The 19,327-nt window shown below is 55.4% G+C and overlaps 5 protein-coding genes across 5 annotated transcripts; 1 reads left to right on the forward strand and 4 right to left on the reverse strand.

Annotated features, from left to right (window-relative positions):
* The first annotated feature begins 74 nt into the window (after nt 1-74).
* Nucleotides 75-857, forward strand: M421DRAFT_364496 (uncharacterized protein). Its single transcript, XM_033589709.1, has one exon. The coding sequence runs from the start codon at nt 198-200 to the stop codon at nt 561-563; it is 366 nt and encodes a 121-aa protein (XP_033451273.1). The 5' UTR covers nt 75-197; the 3' UTR covers nt 564-857.
* A 328-nt stretch (nt 858-1,185) lies between these two features.
* M421DRAFT_364493 (uncharacterized protein) lies at nt 1,186-8,669 on the reverse strand. Its single transcript, XM_033589708.1, has one exon. The coding sequence runs from the start codon at nt 8,447-8,449 to the stop codon at nt 1,190-1,192; it is 7,260 nt and encodes a 2,419-aa protein (XP_033451274.1). The 5' UTR covers nt 8,450-8,669; the 3' UTR covers nt 1,186-1,189.
* Nucleotides 8,670-9,323: 654 nt separating this feature from the next.
* M421DRAFT_418507 (MFS general substrate transporter) lies at nt 9,324-11,325 on the reverse strand. Its single transcript, XM_033591812.1, has 2 exons — nt 10,884-11,325; nt 9,324-10,825 (listed from the first exon to the last, which is right to left on the reverse strand). The coding sequence occupies exons 1-2, from the start codon at nt 11,132-11,134 to the stop codon at nt 9,556-9,558; spliced, it is 1,521 nt and encodes a 506-aa protein (XP_033451275.1). The 5' UTR covers nt 11,135-11,325; the 3' UTR covers nt 9,324-9,555.
* A 437-nt stretch (nt 11,326-11,762) lies between these two features.
* M421DRAFT_57302 (uncharacterized protein) lies at nt 11,763-13,163 on the reverse strand (the record flags this gene model as incomplete). Its single annotated transcript, XM_033595487.1, has 2 exons — nt 11,763-13,056; nt 13,108-13,163. The coding sequence occupies 2 exons, from the start codon at nt 13,161-13,163 to the stop codon at nt 11,763-11,765; spliced, it is 1,350 nt and encodes a 449-aa protein (XP_033451276.1).
* A 1,384-nt stretch (nt 13,164-14,547) lies between these two features.
* On the reverse strand, nt 14,548-17,146 carry M421DRAFT_57485 (uncharacterized protein; the record flags this gene model as incomplete). Its single annotated transcript, XM_033595502.1, has 2 exons — nt 14,548-15,226; nt 15,276-17,146. The coding sequence occupies 2 exons, from the start codon at nt 17,144-17,146 to the stop codon at nt 14,548-14,550; spliced, it is 2,550 nt and encodes an 849-aa protein (XP_033451277.1).
* Nucleotides 17,147-19,327: the final 2,181 nt, after the last annotated feature.

Below are 19,327 nucleotides of genomic sequence, written 5' to 3' on the forward strand. Positions count from 1 at the left end.
CCTGCAGCATCCTCGAACTGAGAAACGACCTTTGACAGTAGAGTCCGTCAACCCTGCAAATTTGCCTACTTCTCCTACCAGCGTAGCACGGCCTTTGAAGACGCGAACATAGTCGGGAAACAACGAAACACAGCATCACGAGCTCAAAATCCCCAGCACCGGCAGCGAATTTGTCGCGGAACTCATCCAAAAGCTCAATGAAGCTGAGCTGCCCTCGCTCACCAACATCACCAACATCACCCACGATATCCCAGTCTCCTAGACGAAGCAAGCTGTGCCCGAAAACAATTCCACACTACAAACCACGCTCCCTGACCTCTCAACCTGCCACTCGCACAGCGGCAAAATCCTCGCCTACCACAGCGAATCCGACGACTCGATCGCTGAGGCGTACTCAGTGCACAACTACGACTTCGTGCGCAGCGCCATGTACCAGAACTCTATCTCCACCGCTTCCGCCCAAGCTCTTGGGGACGGGTACCGCCTGGTCCTTGTGCCAAGCGCAGCGTACTGCTCGACCAACACGCTGCAGCTGTACGGTCCATTTTGTACAACGGATTTGAGGGTGCTGATCATGTGGATGGAGGAGGGGGTTGTACCGATGACGTTGAAGGCAACGTATGAGCAGGGGCTCTATAGGGGCCAGGAGGCGGAGTTTTGTGCGTGACCGCTAAGCCCTATGTGGGAAGGGGACGAGACGGGAGTGAGCTGTGAGCATGATCAGGAGAGTGTCGATACGTAGATGTATGAGCTTGATGCATATGACACGCCGCTGTACTAATGGACTCGCTTCTGGGAACTAGATAAATCGGACAGTACATCCGTCTGTGGTCACGGAGATGGTGCCAGGGTGAATTGTGTACGATGCGGTACTGATTAAAACTTCAAAAATCCATGTTCAGCTATACTACTGCGCGTTCGTCGCGACTATCCAAAGAAATATTGACAGGGGGTATGTACACGAGTATACAATTTAGATGCCAGTAATGTCCAACCTCAACGGTCTCGGGGTATATCCGTCCAGTCCGCAGGCGATGCTCGCTCTAAACCAAACCCAGATCAAAACCAAAACATACAGGAACAAGCAAGTATTAGGTACAGCGGATTATAGTGAAAGGCTGCTCTTGAAGAGCAAAGTCAATGCATATACAAAGGAGATGTGTTGTCATATATGGCGATAACGTAATGTTTAGTCACGGTCGCGTCGTATTCTCAGCTCGTTGCCGAAGCTCAGTGCGATGGGTGTCACTTCGCCTCCATCGACCGTGCTGTCGTCGTCGAAGCCGTTATCGCTGTAATCTTCAACAGCGGCGTCGCGATCGTAGCTTGCCTTGCGCAAAAGCGGCGGTGTGCTAGGTGCAGCAGTTCGCTTTCCGAGCGAAGGGAAGCCCTGCTCTGTTGCTGTCGAGCTGCGCGAATCGGTGGACTGCATCGAGTTCGAGCGCAAATCCTTAGGCCTTGAGGACGACGGGAAGTCGGGTGTACGACGCATGTTGGATGTTGGAGGTGTCATCAGGCCAGAGAGGAAGGACTGAGCAGAGTTCGTCGTAGGGCGAGAGGGTGTCTGGTTGCGCGATGAGCTTGCCGATGGCCCTGCAAGGGCGGAGGCAGCGTTCTGTCGGCCCTTGCGCCAATTGCCGAAGGCAGCGGCGACCTGGACAGCCTTGGGAGAGGCAAAGTTGGAAAGAGTCGCCAGTGTTGGGAAGTTGCTCTGTCCGCCTGAGATGAGGCGCTCCTTTTCCGACTGCTCCATCTGCAGGTTGGTGCGGATACGGATAGCAGCATCACGAACTGTCTCGCGATCGAACGTTGGCTGCGCGAGGGCGTTGATCAGATCGTTGATATCGTCGACACGAACGCCCAGTAGCTCACGCAACCAGGTAATCTCGGTGTCACGCTCCTTAAGCTTAGAAGGAGCCTCGGTATCAACATCGGACAGTTGTTGCTCGAGAGACTCGATGCGCGACTCACGCTCCTGGAGCTGCTCTTGCAGCACAGAGATGGACTCGCGCAGTGCTTGAGGGGAGATTTTCTCGTGGCTTCCAAGAGTGGAAGGACCAGTCGTTGTGGGCGACTTCGCGGCAGCAGCGACAGCGGCGCTAGCAGCTTCCTTAGCAACAACAAGCTTCTCCTCGAGGAGCGCAATCTTGTCCTTGAAGTGGTCGAGCTTGGAGTCAGCCAGCGCAAGCTTATCCTCATGGAAAGCCTCAGCGCGCTGTTTATCTTCCCTGGCGAATTCGAGAGCACGAGCGTGCTCCTGCTTAAGGCGGTCAAAGCCACGCTCGAAGGCCTGCTGTTGCTCGTGAAGGGTGCGCTTGCTCTTCTGGACTGCCTCTTCAACTGCCTGTTTGGTAGCATCGGACGCAGCCTCGAGCTCGAGCTCATGTTTCTCCCTGGCAGTCTCTGCCTCCAAGCGAACGCTGTCGAGCTCAGCACGGACACGAGCGACTTCGCTCTCGAGGTTGTGGCGGACGACGTTGACTTGATTGTTGGCTGCGTCAAGGTCGGCCTCCATAAGCACACGGGTACGTCTGATCTCAACGTGGGCCGCTTCTCTGGCCTCGCGCATGTCTCGCTCGTACCTATGGGCGTTATTTTGGTGCTCTACGGATTCCCTCCTCAACTGCTCAACAGTCTCTTCAAGCCTGGCGTTGTGCTTTTGAGACTGCTCGAAGTGGATACGCAGCTTCATACCCTCACCCTCCTGCATCTCGAGCCTCTCAAGCTCCCTCTCAAGACGCTCGCGCGTTCGTCCCTCGGCTTCAATGCGGGCGCTGAGGACTTCGTACTTTTCAAGATGCGCTTGCTCATTCTTCTGCCATTGAGAGCGTTCGGCAGCTATCTGCTGGGATGCGAGGACCATGTCTTGCTGTAGCTTCTCAAACTTGCCACGCATGGACTCACGCACGCGAGCAGCCTCCTCTGCCTGGTAGCGAGATTGTTCGATGGTCATCTTGAGCTTATCATTCTCCTGATGTGCCTCTTGGATATCGGCCCGCCATTTGTTTGCTGATTTGCGGTGCTCTTCCAGGGTGAATGTCAGTGCCTCATTCTCAGCGGTGACAACATCCAAGTTCTGCTTGTAATCCTCCTCCGAGGTCTCGAGTGCAATGTTCTTCATCTTGAGCTCTTCGTTCTCAGCCTCGGAAACTGCGAGCTTCTCGCGAAGATCATCGGCTTCGATCTGGTAGTTCAGGTTGCGTCGTAGAACATCGCGTTCCTCCAACAAAGCGCGAATCTTGGCCTCATCGTCCTTGGCAGCCGCCTGAAGAAGCGTGAGTTCCTCCTCAGTGACCTTGAGCAAACGTGCTGTGTCGGCCTCACGGTCCTCGAGACGCTTGCGTGCCTCCTCTTCTGCCTCGTGGCGGAGGGTGCTGTCCTCAACCATGCTTTCGAGTTCGGCGATACGTGCATCTCGCTTCATGATGGCTTCAGACTCGTCGCGCTTGGAGACCTCCATAGTCTGTCGCTTGAAGGCATTGTCGACCAACTCGCGCACATCATCAGCCTGTAGGTGGTTACTCGTAGTTTGAGCAATAGATGCCTTAAGACTGCCGATCATCTGATAAATCTCAGAGATATCAAACTGAGGTTGAGGGATGTCGATAGGTGCCTCCAAAGCGCTCGCCTTCTGAGATGCCAGGGCTTCGGTGACGATTGAACGGATTGTATCAGGCTGCATAGGCTCAACGATCGAAGGAACGGGACCTGGAACCTGGTGCGTTGTAAGAGTCTCGGCAATGATCAAGCGAATAGCCTCTGGTGAAAGTGGTTCCGCAGCTGGTGTTGGTTGGGGAGCGTGCGTCGCGAATGCTTCCATCACAATGGAACGGACATCATCTGGCTTGATGGGCTCGGTCGGCTGAGGGCTAAAAAGCGCAAGCGTCTCAGTGAGCATCGATCTGATGTCTTCCGGCTTGAGTGGCTCCACAACTGTTTCAGGTACTGCAGGCTTGTTGGAGGCAATTGCATCCTCGACGATAGCGCGAATTTGCTCAGTAGAGACTGGCTCCACAGGCGCAGCTGGTGGCTGGTGTGACACAAGAACGTCAGCCAGGATTTCGCGAATCTTCTCAGCTCCCAGTGGCTCGGGTGCAATAGCCGGCATGGATGCGGTCTGTGCCTGGTGCGACTCGAGTGCGTCGCGAACGACGGCACGAATCTTTTCCAGCCTCTTGTCCTTCCTAGGAGAGCGATTGCGGTAGTGCGCGTCGACATCAATGTCATCATCTTCATCGTCTGCATCGCTGTCCAGCCCAGCTGTAGACAAGCTACGACGGCCGCGCGATGGGCGGGATGACATCGTCGTGAGTGCATGTTGAACGTGCCGCAGGGTCTGCTCCAGCGGGCCCAGGCGGTTCTGCAGCAAGCGGCCCATCAGGTCATCAACGCGCTTGTCAAAGAACGAACTGCGCATCTTGACCTGCTCTTCTCCTTCTGTGAGGATGTCGTCCCAATCGCTTACTGGCAAATCTCCAGCGTGGTTGAGACGATGCACAGGAGATGTGGAGATCAGCGCAGCGCGCTCATCATCGAAGGGATTCTGCAGCGAATTCGCAGATCCTGGCCCGTTGGCATAAATCCTGCGGGGGCTGGGACTGGGTGCGTCGCTACGAAGGTGGACGTTAGGGCGTAGGTTGAAGCGGTCAAACTCATGAGGCGTCCGCTGGGGAGAGGACTGCTCCCAGGAGTCGTCGTTGCGCTCAACACCGAAGTCCGAGCCCCCTTCATCCATCTGCTTCATGACAGCATCGATATCATTGAACGAGGGATCGAAGTCAACGCTCTCGCTTTCAGCATACGGAACACGTCCGAGCGCTGTTTTAAAAGAGCCATCATCGCTAGGTCGGTAAGTGGTTGCCGGGCTCCTGCTGTAGTTCCTTGGTGGTGAACCTTGTAGCAGGAAATCGTTGACCACAGAGGGCTTTGTAACATGAAAGCCGAAATCGTAACCTGCGCTGCCATGTTGAGGTTTGAACTCGAAGGGCTGAGCAGTAGCGGACAGCGAGCTCGTCTTGTGCTCATGCTTCTTGGACGGGTCAGCAACAGGTTTGGCTGTGTCGGGCGCAACGATGGGCTCGGTTTCAGCCTTTTCCGTTGGCTTCTTGGTCTCGACAATGGAATGGACTCGCACTGGGCTGCTCGACTTTGGCTTGCGCTTGCTGCCGTCAGGTGAGCGATTCTCCTTGTCTTCAACAGGACCGTCCTGGAGATTGTCCTCCTCGTCAAAGATTGGTGAAGGTTCTGCAAGTGGTTGCGAAGCCAGTATGGGCTGCAGCGCAAACTTAGGGACCTCATCACCGTCATTGCGTAGTTTGCGGGCACGTTTCTCGCGTCCTTCGGCTTGCATCGGACGGCCTTCTGCGTCTTCGCGATCCTCAACGTCCTTGACTGTCTCCGGAGATGATTCTCGTGCTGTATCGGGTCGCACGATAGCGACAGCCTTGGATCGTGTAGCGGGCTTGATGATGTCGCAGGCCGAGATGTTGACATCACCGAAGATTTTTGAGGAAAAGCTTGCGGGTGCAGGTTCGACCTTCTGAGGGTTAAAAGCTGAGACACCTCCAGGAGTGAACGCTGGAGCATCCGGCTTGAATGCTGGCGGACTCGAGAAGCTGAAACCACTGCTGGGGAATGCAGGAACTGCAGGCTTGAACTCAGGCGCTTCCATGCCATTTCGTGGCTCCGCGGGTTTGGTTGCCGGCGCATCCGCAACAGGTTTGAAAGTGGGTGCTGTGGGCTGGAACGCGACAGCATCCGGCTTGAATGCAGGAGCTGTGACGTTGAAACTTGACAGTCCGTCAATGCTAGACTTGCTGTTGGAGCTCGATCCCGGGTTGAACGAAGCAGCAGGATTGAACTTGAATTCTTTCGCCTCCACGTTGAGCTTCGAAAGCGATGATTTTGAAGCATGGTTGCTATGCATAGTAGAGGTGGTGCTGTTGTAGGCGAATTTTGAGTCTTTCCATGGGTTGCTGACTTGCGAGGGTGCCTGTGAATGCTGGTTCGAGCGGATCTCGCCATCCTCGAGACTTGGATTTGTGTTTTCGGACAAGTTGGTCCTGGCACCGTTGCTGTCCTCGCGAGGGTTGTGTGGCTGGTGCGCAGGGAAAGCGAAAGGAACCTGCTGCTGGGACTTCGTGATCGAATGCGCTCTGTTGTGTGGCTGAGGCTGGTGCAGGACAGGGCGAGACTTCTCCCATGTGTTGTTAGCCACACCATTGCGCTGGGCAGTGACTTCAGGTTCAGTGTTGAAATCACCTCCTTCAGCAAATTGCTTATCGATCGCCTCTTCCAGATGATACTCCGCATCAGCAGCCTCGCGCTCCATGTTCTCACTAAGATTGTGGCGATGAGTGCGAGGAGTTGGGTGAGCAATCTCCGGTGCGGGCTTGGTGACATTCTTCAGAGGAGGCAGCACCTCTTCCTCGGACTCGTCTTCCGGCACCTCCGCAAGTGTAGAATTAGGTCGCAGTCCCATGAGCTGCTGCTGCTGTTGTTGGAACATTTGCGCCTGCAACTGCTGTTGCTGCATTTGCATCTGGACCATGAGATCGTCCTGCGCCAACGGCGAGTGAGGAAACTGCTGGCTTGCTCGCCTGCCGAACGGCGAATGAGGTGATGATACCATCCCAGCAAGATCGGATCTGCTTGGTGGCAAGGCAGGCAGTGCTGGCGAACCACCACGTCCATCTTGAGAGCCAAAGTAGCCACCTGGAGACCATGTGCCGGAGACAGACGGAGACATGCCATGGTGAGAAAAGCTTCCGGGACCGAATGTCGAGTGACGGTGCATGTGCATGCTCGGTCGAACATTTCCGAATGCGGCTGGTGACGCGATCGATTGGCGAGACATGTGGCCGGGTGATGGTCCAAATGGGAAGGGACCAGTGACGACACTTCCCTGTCTGCCACGGTGACTGCCACCAGACGGAGTTGGCAACGGTGGAGAGAAGGGCAGACCCGGATACTGTCCTGACACCTGGCGGGACATGGGTGCTGGCGCTTCGTCTTCTCCACCCAGACTGACTCCCAAGGCTGCAAGCTTCGCCTCCACCAACGAATTAACGTAATTGTCCCATTCACTCTTCTTCGGCACGTAGACCTTGAAACTCAACCCTGGGTTGGCGCGCTCAGCCCGCATATCGTCTTCGGTCGGCCATATGGCTCGGTTGTGCGCCTGCTGATCTCCAGCATCCACGCCGTTCCAGTGACCAAAACCACTTGTGTTGTAGCCCAGACGCTGCAAATCCTCAATCTTTGCCTGCACGGCTGCTGGGCTCATGGGCTTCGGTGGGTACCCGTGAGTACCTCTTGGGATGTCGTGTGGTATCGAGATGATGCAGCCCTTGCCCTTGACCATGACCTTCTTGCGAGTCCTTGGGATCGGCGTTCTTGTGGGCTCGACGGGTGTTGGAGGCTGGTTGGGTGTATGTTCTACTGGCATCGGCGAATGCGAAGGGGTCACATCTCGAGGCGAGATTGACGATGCAAACAAGTTGCGCACACTCGATGTTCGAGGAGGGAACTGTGAGGCGGCAGGACCGGAGCCTGAGACCTGTCGAGGATTCGACGTGGGATCGTCGGCATACTTTGAGGACATCATCCTGCCGAGGGCTTCTTTCTGATCTTTGCTAATGTGGCGCCAGAAGTCTTGCTGGTTGAGCGTCTTGTTGTTGGCTGTGTGTCCTCTCTTCGGCGGGCCTGGCAAGAGGAAGTCGTGATCTTGACCTGATTCTTCACTGGAGTCGAGATCAATGCTGATGTCGCTCTTCCAGTTGTTCTTCTCTCGGTTCCAACGCTCCTCGAGGAATGACCGAACCCACTCTTCCGAGGTAGGATTCTTGTCAGAAGCCCGCGGGGTGAAAGAATACGCTTGTGATTCCCTAGTCGGTGTTATCGATCGAGGGAGTCGAGATCGAATGAGATTCTCGAGTGTGAATTGGTTCGGCGAGCCGTCTGGGTCCACAGGGGGGATGAGATGCTCGAGGTTGAATCGGCCGGGAGCGTCGTCTTCTACTTCGAGTCGCGGAGGCAGTAGGTGCTCGAGGCCGAACTGGAGGGCGGAAGAACCCTCTTCGAGATCGTCGCTGTCGAGAGTGGCCGAGGTGAGGCGCTGAGGGTTGAAGACCGGGGGAGGGTGTCTGTAAGGACTGCCCCAGCTGGCCGTGTAGAACGAGGTGTCGTCTGGCCGGTCTCGGTCGTTTCTCGCGACAGTGGACGGCGTGCGCGGTCTGCGTCCGAGGGCGGAGAGGGTAGAGAGCGTGGGCAGCTCGGGGCTAGAGTTGGCGAGCGTAAGAGTTGGGGACAATGCAGTCCACAGCGTCTGCGCGGGCGACACGACGCTGCGCTCTTCAGACGGATCGAGAGCTTCGCCGAGATGCTGGGCGCCAGCTGGCGGGGATGAAGGCAGCACAGGCGAGGACTCTGAGGTGCGTCGAGCGTGCATTCAACTCCACGCGCTGAGAGATGGGACGGGCGGGAAGCACGCGTCGCTGGGCGGTGATGCAATAAGGCCTGGTATAGTTATGTACAAAAGAAAGCCCACTGCGCACGGCTAAAGGAGCGGCATGAGGGTATGGAGCACTGGTCTGGAGAGCACAGGAACACAGCTCATCCTCTGACCGCAGCAGCGATACGGACTCAGTGCAGATGAAGGTATGCAGCCCTGCAACGTTCGTCAAGAATTTAGGGGAGCTGGCCCAAGCTACGACGGCTAGCAAAGGCGCCCGCCGATTGGTCGTGGCCTCATCGATGCGGACAACCATGGGCCCCTGACACGTGGGAACCGGCGTGTACAACACACAATGCATGCAGGCATGCCTGTTTTGAGCGTGGTGAGGGCCCTGCCACCAACAAGAGGACTCGAGGGTTCACCAGCATAATCCTTGGACTTGATGATGCACAAGATGATGAACATGAAAAGAACATGAAATGAACATCCAAGCCCATCCCCCGAATCATCGTTTTACGGCGCGCTTCATTTCCTACCAGTAATCGCACCTACCACCGCCAAAGCACGGTTGCATCCAGTGTGTAAGCGAACGACCCAATCGCTGCGTGCCGTCACACCGCTTCTGAAACCTGTCAGATGCTGTCACAACGCTCCGCCAGACCGTTGCAACGCCCCTCCGCAATTGTTGACGAACAACAAACAGTGCGTCCATGGCTGTTTCACGTCTGCACACACTTTACGCGTGCAGGACGCGAAAAAGGGGACTCTAGCGTCCTTAGTTCCCGTGCCGCGGACATGGGTCCCATTGTCCTCAGCGTTGCATTGGGAAGGCACCGACCGACCGACCGTTGCAAAGATAAAAGTAGCACTCATGTATTATTCTAGAGTGTTTGATCGCACTATTGATCAGGGTTTCTAGATGATACTTCTTGATAAGCGCGCTGTCGAGCAGCAGAAGCAGTCAGCTGCAGGCCACAGGTTCCTGAAATACCTGGTCAAGAGTGGCCATCTGCGAGCTTCCTGCGACCCGGTTGAACTTCTGGATGCTACAAGTATCCTGCTGTTACAGCCGACTTGTCTTGCTATCTAAGAGGCAGTATCTACACCCTCTGCCACATCATCAGCCGCTTCAGGAAAGGACTCTTCTTGAAGCCCTCTGGCACCATCCCACCAGACGCCTGGCCTGTTCCTGCTACAGGGTCAACATCGGATGTGCTCTTCTCAGCTATCGCAGCTTTCTCTTCCAAATCGCCAATCTTCCAAGCTCTGACACCCCACAGCATGCAGGCAGCGCCAATGTACATCCATCCTGTGAACAGAATGGCCCCGGTGTAGCTACCACCGTTGTATGCTACGATCTCCAGCCCAATGGGCTCCGAGAATGTCGTAGGTAGCACCAAAACCAACCACGTCAGACTCAATGCACTCGGAAGATCTACCAGTCCCATGATCTCTGTCGTGACAGGTGCAGCAACAGCCCAGAACGTGCCTGCAACCGACCCTCCCAAGATGGCGAAGAATACGAGCACCCCAAAGCTCTTCGCAAACATCCAAATGACCAACGAAAACAAGCCAGCAAGCAACGTCATCGTACTCGCCATATTCAACCTCCCAAAAGAGTCCGAAAAGTACCCAATTGGCGGCCGTCCCAACGCCTGGCCCAGATTGAGCACCGCGCCCACAATACTGCCCTGCTGCGCCGTCATACCGACCGTTCGCGCATAATTTGGCAGCGAAAACAGCAGCACGACATACGCCAGCATGCTCAAGAAGCCAAACGCCAGGAAGCCCAGAAACTGCGGTTTCCTAAACAGCCGGTAATCGAAGCTCAACTGGCTGCTGCCAATCTGTTTATTGCGGTCCCGGATGATAAGCGCGCAGGTCGTGTTGACCACGAACGCTACGATGGCCAGGATCCGAAATGCCCACGGCAGCCCGATGTTCTTGATCATCGCCTGCGCGGATAGAGAGTAGATCAGGCCGCCGAGTCCGCTTCCCGCGGCGCTCATCCCGTTTGCGAGCGAGCGGTGCGTCGTGAACCACTGCGCGGCGATGCCCACGCTGCCCACGAACAGGAAACCCATGCCGTACCCGAAACACAGGCCTTGGCTCAAAAAGAGATGCCAGATCTGCGTCGCAAAGGAGGCCCCGATGAAGGAGATGGTCTCCAGCGCCACGCCGATCAGGAGCGTGGTCCGCGTGCCGAAGATCCGGGTCGTGGCTGTGGCGATGGGGGAGACCATGAGAGCTTGGCTGATAGAGAGACCGCCAATGAAGGCATAAGAGAGGTGTGAGGCGCCGGGAAAGACGTTGTTGGCCAGGTAGTAGGCGAGGAAGACGGCGTAGGCCGAGTTGAGTCCCCAGGTATGACTGGTGGAGTTAGTGCATGCTATGATGAGGGATCAAGGTGGCGGGAGGGAAGACGCACGCGTTGATGGTGGCACATGCTGCTACGCATACCCATCCATATCCACCATTGGGAGGTACGTCTGCCTTCTTCTCGACGACAGCATTGCCTTCGCCTGCTACTGTGTCTTGGCCGCCAGTCATCCCTTGCTGTTTCTCGGCGCTGGGTGCGTTTGACATGTTTGGAGTTCCATGGCTCTTTTCACTGCTCGCGACTGCCACATTGTTTGTTGCGTTCGTCAATACATCGTTTGGTTGGTGGTGAGTCGTCATGATGCTCGTAACCTCGGATCGCCGCCCCGGGAATAAGGAGGCTGAAAGTAAACGTTCTTGCGCTGCAGATCCCGACGGAGAAATTATGCACCTATTGCTACAATTCGTAGCGTTCCTGGCTCTTTATATGCAATCCATAGTCTGCGCAAGAATGTGGCAGAGAGTGGAGGGCACTATGGAGAGTGGAGGTGTACTTCATCCTCCACGCTAGCGCGGATATAACGTCGGGGTAGAAAGTTTTACGTGACGCTCTGTACAGCGGAATTGCAATGCGGTTAAACACGCCAACTGGGATTGGCCAGCGGCTTGACGGCATCCATTACGCCCTATCGGCGTTCTGAACGGCAACGGTGTACAAAACACAAAAGGCAATGCTTCGCGAGTAGAATGTTATGTTAGAGGTGTTTTATCGTGTACTCGGAGGCTCGTACAGCGGGCATCGTGAACGCAATCGGAGTAATCCGATGTCGGGGAGCATCCGCGGCAAGTATACAGATGTGCAAATTAATACGTGGTAAAAGTCACGCTGCATTTATAAAGGTAGGGAAACCTAAAAACAATCGTGTTTCCTCCATCAAATTAAAGCTGAGTGGTATCTACGCCCTTCGTAACGCCTTCCCTGTGAAGACTATCGCACACTCGTCTGGCAGTGTGACATAAATCTGTACATGCCTTCGATACCTTGGTATTCAAGCGGCGCATTATAGTTTATCTCATCTGCCTCACTCGTGCGCAACGACTCGTAGCCCGAAGGCAACGAAGATGACAGCCACGGGTTAGTAAGTTCTTCCTCGATATCGAGGACCTCGTCAAAGCCATCTTCCGAATGCATCGAGTACGCATCCGAGCTGAGAACAGAGGGCGAGAGCATCTGCTCCCACTCGATCGGCTGAACGTACTGACGGCCAGCAACTGCCTTCTCGAAGAACGAGCACTCAGACGGTGTCCTACTTGAGGCGAAGGGAAACAGAAGAGCGATCTCAGTACCAACAAAGGCATCAAACTCCTCATCCTGGTGGACTACGCCTCGCTGTACCTCGAAGTCACTGCAGATGGTCTCCACCGTGTCACGGTCGCAACCGGGGAAGTGAATCTTGAGCGCAGACTCTTCGTAAGTAATGGGTAGATCACCGAGTTCTGACAATCTTTGTAGATCTTTCAGGACTGCGGCAAGTTCCTTGACGGCGCGACTGAAGTCGACTGAAAGGATGTCCAAAAGACCCTCGCTCTTGAGCGACTCTTTCTCTTGCGAGGCGGCGAATCCCTTGACTGCCTTCAGAGGGGTAAGGGCGGTGACGGTAGGATTGATGCTGAAGCTGACGTATGAGCCGGGTGTAGCCTTGGAAATTTTGTTGAGGGTGCGGTTAACCTGATCCTGCAGGGCAGTAACAGCCTTGAATCGCTTCTCACCTCGGTGTGAGTCAATGCCGTCAAACTGTGCCTTCTGGCCAGAGACCAGGAAGGCTCGGACAGCCTGTGAGACGTTGTTGATGACCTGCGCAGGTGCTGCAGGACCATGAGAGAAATATCGAGCGCCGCCTGCTCGACCAGGGCCCCAGCCATAGCCTCCAGCTGTGCGGCCCAGTGTCCCGCCGGTAAGGTTTGGGCGCAGGGTCGAAGCGAACGGTGCGCGACCAGCCTGAGAGACGACGATGCTACCAATGCGCGATTTGGGGAAGGACGACTTGTCGGACTTGACGCCCGAGGTGCGAGATGCGGAGGTGGTAAATCGTCGTACGACAGCCGAGATGTTGCTGTGGGTGGTGTACCAGCGCCCTTTGCTCTGCTTCAGGTACGCAATGCGGTGTATAGGGTGTGTGGGAGTGTTTCGGACAAGAATCGGTTGAAGTTGTGACTGGGTTGGGCGTGAACCAGCAGGCAGCTGATTCTGTATGAGCTTCGCAGCATGACGCCAGGCAGCCCTTTTATCACATGTCAGCATATCGCCTGTGAGCCCAAGGCGAGCTACTCACTTGAACGCTTTCGCGTTCTTGACCACCAGCGTATGTAAAGCACCGGTGGGTGCCATGTTGCTCTATGTGACCAGATGTTGGAGAGGAGAGTGGTGACGAGCCGGTCGGGTGTGGGGAACATTGAGAGGCGCGGGCATTCGCCACCCGCAGATCGCGGTCTCGGCGATGACTCCGGGTCTGCCGAAGCATGATGACGATCTCAGCCAGCCTCACCCTCGTGATGCACGGCGTCCTCTGAGCCTGAGAGTATGAAGCGTGATAACGAGCGAAACTTGCAAAAAATACACCAACTTTCATTTTCGCACTTTACAAGCAGAGCCATGCGCCGGAAGACACAGGCCCATTCTGCCCGTCACTCCATATGTACTTTCGGGCATTGACATCTGACAATTCGAAACCAGATCCAAATGCCGCTTTGCTGAGACGCACAAGAGAGGAGAAACTGGGTTCGTATACGATGAAGTGAAATGCAAAAAGACGCCCCTACCACTACCATTGCCCACCCAGCATCCTGATTTCGCCGAAGGACATCGGGTCTAGGTTGTATTCCAGGATGCCAAAGGTATTTTGAATGTGGCAGTCGTGTCGTGTGAACATTTAAAGGATCCGGAACATACGCAAAGCTTCTATTGGAAAGGTGACTGACCGCCAGCCATGTACTAACGCCGAAGCACGAACTTTTTTGTGGAAATGCGTGGAACGCCCTAATGAAAGCCCTGATGGTATTAAGGGCAACAGAACCGAAGATAACAACGCCGCACAATGAGAGATGGTTGAAACCAGACTTTGATTAACGCCAGGAGATCGTCCGTGAGCAGCCGTTGTAACTGTTGCTGACTGCTGAGGTGAAGGAAGCTACTACTGAGGTCAGATCGCAGTTGCGTCAATGCTGAGCAATGATCGTCGTCCTCCGACTCTACTGCAGCAATGGATTCGCAGGCCACAGTGTCGAGCCACAGTCCGCACCGATAACAAAGACTGGCTGTAGAGCATGATCAGACTCGAAAGTCCAACATCGGTCATGTTAAAAAGTGCATCGTCGAACGCAAAATTTCGAAACTCTTCGTACATTTGAGTGTTGGAATCTCGCATCAGGAAGTGCGACCAAAAGTGGTACATGACCTCCATGTCGTGACAAGTTGAACCAAAGGGGGTATTTTGGCGCCGCTGTAGCGCTTTCGATCGTAATTGGAAGTAATGTTCGTGAGAGACGTCGGAAGGAACCAATTTGACTGGGTGCTCCTCATCGTTGACCCAGTAGAGGCGAACAGGTAGTGTAGAGATCTTCACACCACTCTCAGGGCTTTGGTGTTCCGACCACATCACTGCTTGGCGCATTAGCGGAGGCTCTAGTAGCGTGTGCAGATGAACAAGCTTACTGTTGCAAGGGAACGGCGCCGGTAGCCCAGGAATGGTAGCTGGGCACACTGTCCATTTCATCTACGCCGCCACTTTTACTATCGAAGGAATCGTTAGCAACGTTCGAGAAGTTGAAGGGTGCAATTCTGTTGACGACTTGTTCTGCTTGCGAACAAAGACGGTCAAACATGCCATTTCCGCGTCAGAGAATAAATTGGGTATTGCACTCACGGCCTTGGTAGATTCCTCGATCAGTTGACCGTTCGGGACAGCGACGCCGTTCGCGGCTTCGGGTGTTGTACCGTTAGTCAAGGTTTCGATAGGGGCTCCGATAGCGTCCTGGGGCGCACTGGGAACGAAAGGGTTGTGCTCAGGATATGAGACATCGTGGCCGTAGCCGGTATGCATGGCCGGGTACTGGGGAGGGTTTGACTGATCGAAGCCTGCAGGGTTAGGGACACGGGGCTTCAGCAGCTTCTCCGGGCCCTCGTTCTGCGCTGACTCATCACGGTCAGTCATGCTCAAAACCCACTGCTCCCACCCCTCACGGCGACGGAGCCTGTCACGGCCGTCTTCCCCTGTAAGGTACTCGACATGGCTCGATTGCCGGCAGACGAGCTTGAGAAGCTCGATGTCGGTAGACAAGTTCTTGATGCGGTTGAAGGCGGAGATGAAGTCAAGGGAAACGAATCCTTGAGAGTCCATATGCCTACGCAGATACATGTCCTTCAGGAGGTTGTCCACCGAGAAGTAGTATTCACTAAGGCAGGTTAGCGGCAGTCATTGGAAGCAGTAGGAGGACCACTCACACTTGGGTGGTGATCATCTGGAACAGAGCGAACTGATCGACACCATAAGGGCTGTAGGGCATAGCACTCATAGGTGCCGCCGCGTTGTAGTCGTACATGTTGTACGTGTTCAGAGGAGCCATCGGAGGGGCGCCCTGGAAGCCAGGGTAGCGGTAGGACTCAGCAACAGACTGGGAGCGGTGGGCGTTACGGCTGAACTTGCCCTGAGGCGGCGCGAAGAAGGACGTGTTTCCAGGGTTGAAGGTAGTGGGAGAGCCGGGACCCATAGTGAACGATCCGCTGGCTTGCTGAGCATGCCCGTTGGTGAACTGGTGGCCATTGGTGAAGCCGCCGCGTCCTCCACGTCCACCGCCACGAGGCCTGTCACGGCCAGCGTAGGAGCTGTTGTAGCGGCCCTGCTTGGAGTTGACACCGTTCGGCCCATCCATGGGTCGTCGCTCGTTCTCAGAGCCCTCGGTCTGGTTGCCGTCCTTGGTGGGGGAGACATCACCCTCCCTTCTCCGCTCAGAGCCGCTGAAGTCACCCCTGCGGCCCTTGCCCGACCTGCCAGAGTACTGACGAGGGAAGTTGCCGTTCGTCATTTCGCCCATGGTTGAGGCACGCTTTGGTACCTCTGGCTCGAAAGGCGCAGCACCAGGTCCCTTAAGAGACTTCTCTCCATTGACGGCTGGCACTTGCTCCTTGAGCGTTGGCGAGGTAGCGCTCCCTGAACGCTTCGTCTTGGGAGAGGCGTCACCAGCGACGCCATTGACTTCACGCTTAGGCTGTTCGCCATTGGCGACAGCATCTGCCGAGGCATCCTTCTCAGATGCCGCGACACCATTAGCACCAAACCCGGCGGGTCTGCCACCGGAATGTGCTCCTCCACGGCCTCCAGGCCTACCGCCTCGGCGCGAGGTTGCGGCATTGGGCAGCGGGGTGTTGAAGACAACCGAGGGTGTGTATGGAACCTTCACCCACTCATGCTTCCCGGAGGTACCGTTGGGTGCGCTGTCTTTGCGCTCCTTCTCCCCCTTTTCTTGGGCCTTCTTGCGGTCCTCGTCGACTGCTATCTCTGGTGTCGGCCACGACTCCTGGTCCTGGTTGGGCGGTAGCGGCATGGGGCTCGATGCAGGCTTTGCATCCTTGTCGAAGGGTCTGCTCTTGAGGCCCTTCTTCTCGGCGTCTCCTCTTGCCTCCTTTCGCTGGGAAGCTGCCTTGTCTTCCTCACGGCCCTTGGGCTTGGTCTCGGCAGTAGCAGGTCTCCCCTCGCTACTCTTCTTAGGTACTCCATTCGTTACGGGCGCCGGTACAGGCTTCGCCTGTGACTTCTGCTGGTCTGCACGCTGTTGCCAGATGTTCACTGTGGGCAGAGGTGCCTCCTTGAGGGGCTTAGGTGGCTCCTTCTCCTTCTCTGCCTCCTTCTTTTCTCCCTTTTCTCCCTTCTTGCCTTTTCTGCCCTTCTCGCTCTTCTCTGGCTTCTCTGGGGTCTTATGTACAGGCTCGACAGTCTTGTCGACGGAGGTGGAAGCCTGGGACTTGTTGTCCCATGTCGACTCAGAAGACATATTGGGCTGCGAGGACGTATCGTCATCCTTGGTCACCGTCGAGGCAGACAGAGAGTCGAGGTCGGTGGTGGATGCCTCGAGCGACTCAGCGGGTTTCGAGGGCTTCGAGGAAGTCGTTCGTGACTCGCTGTTCGCGATGGGCTGTTCGCTCGAGGACCCGGTCTCGGCATCGTCGGCCCAGCTATTCACTTGAGCAATCGAGGAGATGGGGGCTTTGGAAGCATCGTCCTTGGCCGGTGTCGCGGAGCCAGAGACTGGCTTGCTGACAGAGACTGGGCTTGAAATGCCCTTCGCGGCTTGCGCGTATGAGAAAGCTGCTGCCATCTTGAGGATAGTGTACACTTCAGCAGAAATGCTGTGTGGAGGGTCGAGGCGGTTCTGAGCGCTGGAAATCCCTGGAGGGATTGCTAGAGTATGCTGGCCAGTCCAAGTGCTGGCGCTGGTATGTCCGGAGAGGCAAGTTGACCTCTCCGCACTTGCTGTCGGGTGATATAACCAAGCGTCGATTTTCGTGAGGCTTGTGCTTTACGAAAAACTGCTCTGCTGAATGCAAAGTAGTGAACGACCTAGCTCGAGTTCGGCACCTCGGGAATGATCGAATTGGGCGCAACTACGAAGTATGAAATAACTTCGGGGAAACTTCCGGAGCGCTCGCACGAGCTCTGCGCCGAAAAACGTTAGCAAGAGTATCGACGATGTGGCTGGAAGACAGGGTGCGTCCAGTAGAAGGTCCAGGTCGTGAACTCAGATTGAGTGACTAAAACGATGTTTGCGGTGGATATCCGGCGATTGTACAGAATTTAAAGATGCTTCGCAAGAGCGCTTAACAGCACTGCGAATAAGGCGATGTGACAGTAAATAGTAGTGAATGAGCCGCCGTAAACTCGACAGGTCGGTAGGCTGGGTAGAAGGATGTTGCGACCCAGAGAAGCCTCGGGCGCAAACAGTAGGCAGTAGCAATCGGGACGAACCTTTAAACACGAACGATCGGCTGTTTGGCTGACGTTCACAACGAACACGCAGCAGACACGCAGGCAGTAGTACCGTAAGCTGGATGTGCGGAGAGCGAGGGTGTCGACGTGCAGCGAGGTACGGAGGGCTCCAGGCACCTGGCGTCGAAGTCGCAGCGATATTTGGCGTGCGAGGAACAACTATGGGCCGGGCGAGGGTGTCAAGTGTCCAGGGCGACTCGATCGAAGTAGACCGAAAGCCAGTGACCTGACAATATTGAGTCTCGTGTGTGCGGAAAGGTACGTACAAGCGCAGTGAGGGGAGTTTGGGCACTGCGGGCAAAGGTCACTTTTCGCGCAAAATTCCAACTAGACCGGCCCGCTTTCACTAAAATCCACGCCCAGCAAGCCGAGGAACGCGCTGCAAATCCCTACTAGATGACATCGTCGCCTGTTTGACAGGCTCGAACATCGCGTGTCACTGCTTGCACGGTGAGGTGAGCCCTCGCGACCATATATTGTTTGCTCGCAAGATTCGGTGATGACCTCACAGATTCACCCCTCACCTGAAGCATTGCTGCCTACTCCACGCTCTCTTCAACTGCATGCGTCGTGCAGGTGGAGAGCCCAACGCGGGCAAGGCGCACACAAATTGTCCGTGCATTTCATTGGTGCTGCAGTTCAGGGCTGCTGATGACCTTTCCTTCGAAGAAATACCGGAGCACTGCTCAAGCGCAGCATCCCTGCGCCCACGGAAGAACGGGAAACGGCTTGTGGCCATTGGAGTCTTCCGAGTGATCCCGAAAAGCATGCTTCTGTCTTGGAACGGAAGAGATGCGGTTTCCGTGCAACTGCATGGGACATTGATGGCGCGCTTGCTTGTGTGAGACGTGACCCGTGGACTTGCCCTACTCAGCCCTGACATGTGCTACTCGAACTCGTGTACCGGCGAGCACCGTCATGTCTTCCTATGCAAACGGACTTGGCCAATGCACGCGGGCTTAATGTTGCCAGTCTCAATTTCGTCTAGTTGCTATGACCTCACGTTCAAATTTCATAGCTGTTAATCCTGGCGCTGGTGGAAGTTCTGATGCTTGGACTTTTTCGACAGTCGTGACAGGCTCAACATTTGCGTCCCCACACTCTGTTGGATCCTAAGATGCGCACTGTGGAGTTTCTTGTCGGCAGCACACGACAACATTTGTCTTTTGCCGAGATAATTCATGCAGTTCGTATCAAGTTGCATGTCAAGCGTGTCGAATAGATTGCAATCGCAAGTGGGCACTACCATCAACGTACAGAAAGCATTATCCATCAATCTATGTAGACACCAGTCTAACCTTCATAGTCAGCTTGCAATGGGTAGGAGCCCCCGCTGCTTTACCCAGAGCCCCAAGCAGTGCGGGTAATAATGTACAGGTGGCTGGCTTTTGGTCCATTCTTAGCCCTCCACCTCGTGACGATTGCCCGGGCTTTGTCTTCGCTATTAGCCCACCACCACACACTCCACAGCCCCTTCGTTTGCTACCCTTCGTCGAGTACATCGCGGGCAAGC

This window comes from Didymella exigua, assembly GCF_010094145.1.
Source record: "Didymella exigua CBS 183.55 unplaced genomic scaffold M421scaffold_7, whole genome shotgun sequence".
NCBI classification, from domain to species: domain Eukaryota; kingdom Fungi; phylum Ascomycota; class Dothideomycetes; order Pleosporales; family Didymellaceae; genus Didymella; species Didymella exigua.